This window comes from Hemitrygon akajei, chromosome 5, assembly GCF_048418815.1.
Source record: "Hemitrygon akajei chromosome 5, sHemAka1.3, whole genome shotgun sequence".
Taxonomy (NCBI): Eukaryota; Metazoa; Chordata; class Chondrichthyes; order Myliobatiformes; family Dasyatidae; genus Hemitrygon; species Hemitrygon akajei.
In genome coordinates, this window is record NC_133128.1 from 153,964,808 (window position 1) to 153,972,571 (window position 7,764).

General features: G+C 36.2%; 1 protein-coding gene across 1 annotated transcript in view; it reads left to right on the top strand.

Annotated features, from left to right (window-relative positions):
• Nucleotides 1-7,104, top strand: part of LOC140728340 (protein boule-like) — a 109,956-nt gene extending 102,852 nt beyond the window's left edge. Inside the window, exon 11 of the mRNA XM_073046925.1 lies at nt 4,422-7,104. Within this exon, the coding sequence (XP_072903026.1) occupies nt 4,422-4,580 (159 nt within the window). The 3' untranslated portion in view covers nt 4,581-7,104. The remainder of the gene's footprint in view (nt 1-4,421) is intronic.
• Nucleotides 7,105-7,764: the final 660 nt, after the last annotated feature.

The following is a 7,764-nucleotide window of genomic DNA, read 5'->3' on the forward strand; positions in this document are numbered from 1 at the left end:
TGAGTGTGTGTAGCTCTGCTTTGATAGTAATAAGAAGATTGCATGGCCAGGGTGGTGGGGATCCTCAATGATGGATGCTCCCTTTTTGAGGCATCACCTTTTAAAGTTGTTGTCAGTGCTGGGGAGGCTAGTGTTCATGATGCAGGTGGCTGGGTTTGCAAGCCTTTGCAGCTTTTTTTCGATCCTGTGCAGTGAGCCCTCCATACTAGACGGTGGTGCATACTGAAAGCTCTCTATCGTTTATCTGTAGAAATTTGCTAGAGACTTTGGTGATGGCTCCTCAAACTCTTATTGAAACATACCAATATGTTGGGTCAAGGATAGATGTTGACACCCAGGATTTTGAAACTTCTTTAATTATCATGGCCCATGAGGTGTTGGAGAGAATGTTACATGGGCGACAGTAACCAGTGGCAAATTGATCTTAGATTATGGTCCTCCTCCCTACCAAGCCCCCCCCCCCCCAATCTATCTATCTATCTGTTTCACTCTCTCACATACATACCCTTGCAATTTGAAATGTGCTAGTAGGCAGTATCTTGCATTGGAAGACCAATAAATTTTAGGCAAACCTAAGTGCGCTTTTAACTGATAATCTTCAGCAACAGTTGACACGGACCATTACATGATTTTCATTTTGCAGTATCCTCTCTTTTTTTTTACCATTTCAGGGATCTTTTTCCCTGCAACATGGAATCATAGCTGAGGCAACTATGAAAGGAACAGTGCTTCTTTAAATGGATGCATAAAATAAGTTATTCTGATAATATATTTCCAGTGTAAACGAGGGCATCATGGTAGCACACAGTGATGCGTAAAACCTGTAGAATTTTCTCTATTTCTGTATAAATATGACCTAAAATGTGATCAGATTTTCACACAAGTTCTAAAACTAAATAGAGAACTCAATTAAATAAATAACACAAAAGTATTATACTTGTTCATTTATTTATTGAGAAAAATGATCCAATAATACATGTATTTGTTGGAAAAAGTATGTAAATCTCTGAGGTAATGCCTTCTACAAAAGCTATTTGGAGTCAGGTATTCCAGTCAATGAGAGGAGGTTGGAGGTATCAATTATAGAGGTGCCCTGCCCTATAAATAGACATACAAAGTCAGAGCCTGCTCTTCTCAAGCAAGATCCATTTATGTACACCATGCCTAGATCAAAGCAACTTTCAGGAGGACCTTAGAAGAATTGTAGAGATGCACGAAGCAGAAAAGGGCTACAAAAGTATTTCTAAAGACCTGACTGTGGACTGATGAACACTAAGAGAAAGTGTCTACAAATGGAGGAAACTCAGTATTGTTGCTACTCTCTCTAGGAGTGGGCATCCTGCAAAGATCACGCCAGCAGCACAGTGTGCACTGCTGAAGGAGAGCAACAGCAAAAGACCTGCAGAAATCTCTAGAACTTGCTAAAGTCTCTGTTCATGTGTCCACTCTAAGAAAAACACTGAACAAGAATGGTGTTCAGGAAAGGACATCACAGAGGAAACCACTGCTCTCCAAAAAAACTTTGTTGCATGTCTCAAGTTTGCAAAACATCACCCGGATGCTTCTAGGACAATGTTCTGCAGACAGAGGAGACAAAATTGAACTTTTTTGGCGGAAATTCATAATAGCTATGTTTGGAGGGGAAAGTGCACTGCATGCCAACACCAAAACCTCATCCCAACTGTGAAGCATGGTGAAAGGAGCAAGCATCATGGTTTGGGGCTGCTTTACTGCCTCAGGGCCTGGACAGCTTGCAATTGTGAAGGATCAATAAAACTTAATAGAAGTTCGATAATGAAACAAGACAATGATTCGAAAGACAAGAGTAAATCAGAAATAGAATGGTTTAAAAAGAAGAAATTATATGTTTTGGAATTCCTGGCCTTAATCCTATAGAAATGTTGTGGAAGGACCTGAGGAAAGATGCCATCAACTTCCCAGAGTTGAACCAGTTTTGTAAGAACGAATAGCCTAAAATTCCTCCAAGCCAATGTGCATGACTGATCAACAGTTACCAGAAACGTTTGGTTGAAGTTATTGCTGTGCAAGGGGGTTACACCAGTTACTGAAAGCAAAAGGTTCACATACTTTTTCCAACAAGTACATTTTTCTCAATAAATAAATGAACAAGTATAATATTTTTGTGTTATTTATTCTATTGGGTTCTCCTTATCTAGTTTTAGAACTTGCATGAAGGTCTGATCACATTTTAGGTCATATTTATGCAGAAATAGAGGAAAATTACAGGGTTCACAAACTTAGTAGCACCACTGTAGATGTTAACACCAGCTGTAAGATCAGGGTTCAGTCCCGACTGCTGTCTGTAAGGAATTTCTGGCTGTGATTGTGGATTTCCTCTTGGTGCACCAGTTTCCTCCCACAATCCAAACATGTACAGGTTTGTTTGTTTATTGAGACACAGCACAGAATAGGCATTTCCATCCTTTGAGCTGCACCACCCAGCAACCTCCCAATTTACGCATAGAGCTATAGGAACACACAGTACCGAAACAGGTCCTTTGACTCATCTAGTCCATGCTGAACCATTTAAATTGTCCATTACCATTGACCTGTACTGGGACCATAGCCCTTCATACGCCTACTATACAAGTACCTATACAAACTTCACTTAAACTTTGAAATCAAGTTTGCATCCACCACTTGTGCTGACAGCTTGTTCCACACTCTCACAACCATCTTGACGAAGAACTCCCTTCATGTTCCGTTTAAACTTTTCACCTTTCACCCTTAACCCATGACCTCTGGTTGTAGTTCCACCCAACTTCAGTGAAAAAAGCTTGCTTACGTTTATCCTATCCATGCCCTTCATGATTTTGTATCCTTATATATCATTCTGTAAATCTATGTTCAAAGGAATAAAATCCTAACCTATTCAAGTCTTTCCTTCTAAACTCAGGTCCTCCAGACCCATCAAGATCCTTATAAATTTTCTCTGTGCTCTTTCAACCTTATTTACATCATTCCTGTAGGTAGGCGACCAAAACTACACACAGTACTCCATATTAGGCCTTATTTATGTCTTAAACAACTTCAACATAACATCTCATTTCCTATACTCAATACTTTGATTTATGAAGGCCAATGTGCTGTAAGTTTTGTTAACAACCCTATCTACCTGTGACACCACTTACACCTAATTATGGATCTGTATTCCCAGATCCCTTTGTTCTACCACACACCTTAGTGCCCTTCTGTTCACTGTGTAAGATCTATCTTGGTGTGTCCTGCTGAAGTGTAACACCTCGCACTTTTCTGCATTAAATTCCATCTGTCACTTTTTCAAGCCGTTTATCCAGCTGATCCAGATCCCTCCACAAGCATTGATAGCCTTCCTCGCTGTCCACTACACCCCTAATCTTGGTGTCATCCACAAATTTGCTGATCCAGTTAACCACATTATCATCCAGATAGTTGATACAGATGACGAACAACAACAGATCCAGCACCAGACCAGTCCTAGCCTAATCACAGGGACAATTTACAATGACCAATTAACCTACCAGCCTGTATGTCTTTGGACTGTGGGAGGAAACTGGAGCACCCAGAAGAAACTCACGTAATCATGGGGAGAACATACAAACTCCCTACAGGCAGTGTTGGGACTTGAACCTGCATTGCTGGTACTATTGTGCTGACCACTGCTACTGAGCTAATAGTATGTTGTGTGCATGCTATGTTGGTGCCAGAAACGTGGCAACACTTGTGTCTGCCTCCAGCAAGTCTCAGACTGTGTTGGTTGTTAACACAAAGCAATGCATTTCTTAGTGTGTTTTGATGTACATGTGACAAAGCTAACCTCATCCAATCAATCCAATGTCGATAAATGCAGTTGATAAAGCAGATTTGATTGCCAGAAGTACTTGCAGTCATGTACAGAGGATGAGTAAAATGGCGACACTTACCTTACTATCAAGTCCTGCAGAAGGAAGTTTATCTATTTGAAATGAAACAGTCCTTGGAGAAACTCAGCATGACCATAAACCAAAAGGTCATCTATTCCTTTGCCTCCACAATTGCTGCTTATCCTGCTGAGTTCCTCCAGCAGTTTAGAATTTGCTGTTCCAAATTCCAGCATCTACAGTTTTGGCTTCAAAACTGAAACAACTCAGATCAGTAGGCATCTGATAAGATAGAAATCTTCAATATTTTACGTCACTGACCTTTTATCGGAATTCCGTTTCTATATTTTGCAATAATATGATTTTAGAAGTAAATATCAGAATTTTGCAAAGTTAGTTTTCAAATTATTTGAAGGTATCTTTAGTAATCGCTATTTTCTGAGTCCAGTTTTTGACAACAACATTTAGTTGTATTTTGGTGTTAGTTGGTGCCATGTATATTAATATCACCAAAGATAATAAGCATGATTGTCAATCATATTTAAAATATTTTTCTTCCAGGAACCTCGGTTGCATCCTGTCAGAAGAAATTTTTCCCAGCCTCCACCAGTTGGGATTAAACCTCGTTATACACGCAGTCCTCATTACCATATGAGAAAGGAATATAGAGCAGAAGATTCTATACTTACTCCGCCTTCATCAACTGAATCTGTGAAGTAGAAGAATTTGGAATACTATTGTTAAAATTCATATGTATGAAAGAAGGCAAGATTATTGTCTTAATTCTCAAAAGTGCAGTTAAGAAGTGATTCTTAAAGATATAAAAATATAAATGGTTAAATAGTGTAAGTTTAAATACACTATATTGTAAATCAGTAGAAAGTTAATGTTATCGAACATGCCACAGTTAATATGTCTAAGTATGTCTGCATTTTATACTTCAAACTGAAGAGATCTTGCAGTGTAAGTAACCAGTATATTTTTAAGAATCATGGCAACAATGTGAATTCTTAGAAGTTGCAAATAATCCAGACCAGGCATAATACGTGGCTGTTGGTGCAGAGTAGTGGTTATGCAGATTTTGAGAAAAAGCAGGAGATGAAAAGGAGAATTTTATTTAATAAATAGAAGGAAAAAAGCCACAGTTTTGAAGCTTGAATGAGGCACCTCTAATTTTTAAGAATTTTAACGTTTACATGTTTTTACACTATCTCCTTTGTTTTATGTCTTTTCCACTTACATGATTTTTTAAAAACATCATTTGTGTTATGTATCCTTTATTTATAGTAACTTGGTTTATATTATTTATGTGAAAGTTTAAATTATAGTATGTTATTTTAGATTAGATTCTTTTTACCCTTTCTTACAGTTACTTAAGAGTTACTTATAGTGTAAGGCTTGAATAAAAGCCCCGAATTTTGGACCACTTTTGCACACAGTATTTTTTTATTGTGTTGCCTTGATAGATATCCTAAAATGTCAAGTTTTTACATAGGTAACCAATTAATGTAGTATAATGTTGAAATATTACTGTTTATTGTAGTTTAGATTGTTGTAGCTTAAGTATAGTTAAGTAATTCTTAGAATTTCAATATATAAGATAATTTGGTGCATCCTAAATAATCAACTGGCATTGTAACATTTCAGTGCCTTAATATTTCACAATAAGCAGTAGCATCTTTGGATGCATGTTCTATTCAAAATAATTTTACAGATTTGCTAATGGGTTGTCATTTACTTTGTTAAAAATTGGTGGTATCCGATCTTTTCAATGTGATGATTAGTATACTCTTGAGACCATGGAGTTGATTTATAACTATTCCTGCAAGAAAGGATATGGCATTGTTGAGTAGGTCATCAGATTTACACACCATCCAAATTTCTTTTCTAGTAAAGATTCATTGGAAAGGAAACGAGAGCAGGAATAAATAAACAGCTGATGTTACTGGAAGTTTTCAACTTTCAACTAATCCCCACTCTAACCTCTCATTGATACAAACTTGCTATGGCTGCTTTAGGGCAGTGTCCTGGGTGTACTAGGTATTTTTTAGGTTATGTTCATTATTTTGAAGAGTTAGGTTTTGTACTCTTATCTTACCACTTAAATGGCTGAAAACAACAATTATAACTACCCACTAAATACTAGATGTATCACATTCCTATAATGATTATTTAATTTTGCACATAGTTTTGGTTAAAGCTTTCCCCCAACCCACCTCCCTAAACATATCGCAAATTTTAGCATGTCAGTTCACACTAACAAGCTATATTCATTGGAGTCCATCTTGTTTCAATTGGAGAGCCCTTTTTAGTGCATTTCAGCCCACTGGCTACTATGCAGCAACAAAGAACAATATTGAAAACAAGCTCCTGCGAGGAATTTTAATCAGTTTGTCATGTGATCTTAGCAGGGATATAGAAGTCAGCTACTGATTTAAGAGTGGTGAAAAGATATGCATGGTTCCTATAATTAATTTCCATTAAGGAATTAATATCGTATTGACAAATTCTTGGATTTCATATGGGCACATTTATCTAAGTTCTTTAATATTCAAACTGTGTCTGCAAATAGTTTCATTGAAAAATGTGAAGAACAATTGTTTGAATAAGAGATAACATCTGTCATCTTGTAGCTCAAGGAAAATGCATTAAAAGATGCCAAATAGAAATACCATATCTTGGATATATACTTAATGTTTGTTGTTTAATATATTTATAGATTCCTTTTGCTATTAATACCCAACCAATATGAGGTGACATCGTACAAACTAGAAGGTGCAGTTTATAATCTTTGCTGTTGTGAAGATTGACTGAAAATGTCAATTAAAATCCATTAACAAAATTATTATCAGTCTTAATTGTCGATGTAAATGCTTTGAAATTTCAGCAAGATGAGAAGGCATCTTACAGGATCAAGTAAATATAATGGTGAAACCTTCTATAATATCTTTCAATGAAACTTAAGAAAACACCTTTATTGTGGCCAACCACTTAATTTTTTATTAGGACCATGTTAATCTAGGTGCAGTTGTAAAACCACAGTCTTTAGGGACTGTAGTGAGTTGTGTCCTTTGAGTAGCACTGCTAAATTATTTCAAGTATCCGTAATAACTAAATTTGTCTTCTATGATATTTGAAAGTGTTATTTAGGCTGGCAGAGGCAATACTAAAAGCATTTAGAATATAGGAGCTTTATTCTTCTATGAACTTGAGCTAGTAGGTATGTGATCTCTGATCCATTAAAATTTATTTTCTGTATGTCAGTGTTACCATGAGTAGAATATTAAAATAATACATTAGTTTGTTATTACATCTGAGAAAAATGAAAGATAATTATAGTAAAAATAATCAAGTTACAGTACAGAAATCAACCACTTTTACTATAGTTATTTTATTAGTAAATTGTTGAAACTTATTAGCTAACAATTCAAATGAACCAATATTAGCTGTTGTCCACTGCCTATCAAATGTTCCCTCTTATCAAGAACCAGGTAAGGGATATTGTTAACCAAAAGAATCAGTGCATGCAAGTTCAGACACTATCCATTAGTTGGCCAAAACCAGGATTTCTTCAGACTTTAAAAAGTTATTTTATTTCCCAACATTTCATTGAACATAGAAGTTGGAAAACTGTTTTGACTGCTATCACTGGCTTTGTGAAATGTAACATCATAACCAGTCTTTTTCATGTATTTGTTGCAAATTAACCATGTATGTTATCCTGTCAACATTGTTTATTTTCCTTCACTTTTATTTTGTGATAAATGATATTACTGGTTTGTTGTAGTGCTTCAGGACCCACAAGTGTACAAGTAGAATTTATGTGCCACATCAAATGACCTTGCTACCTCATCAAAAGTCATGCATTGAAATCTTGCTAAAGTGCAACATACACATTATTTAA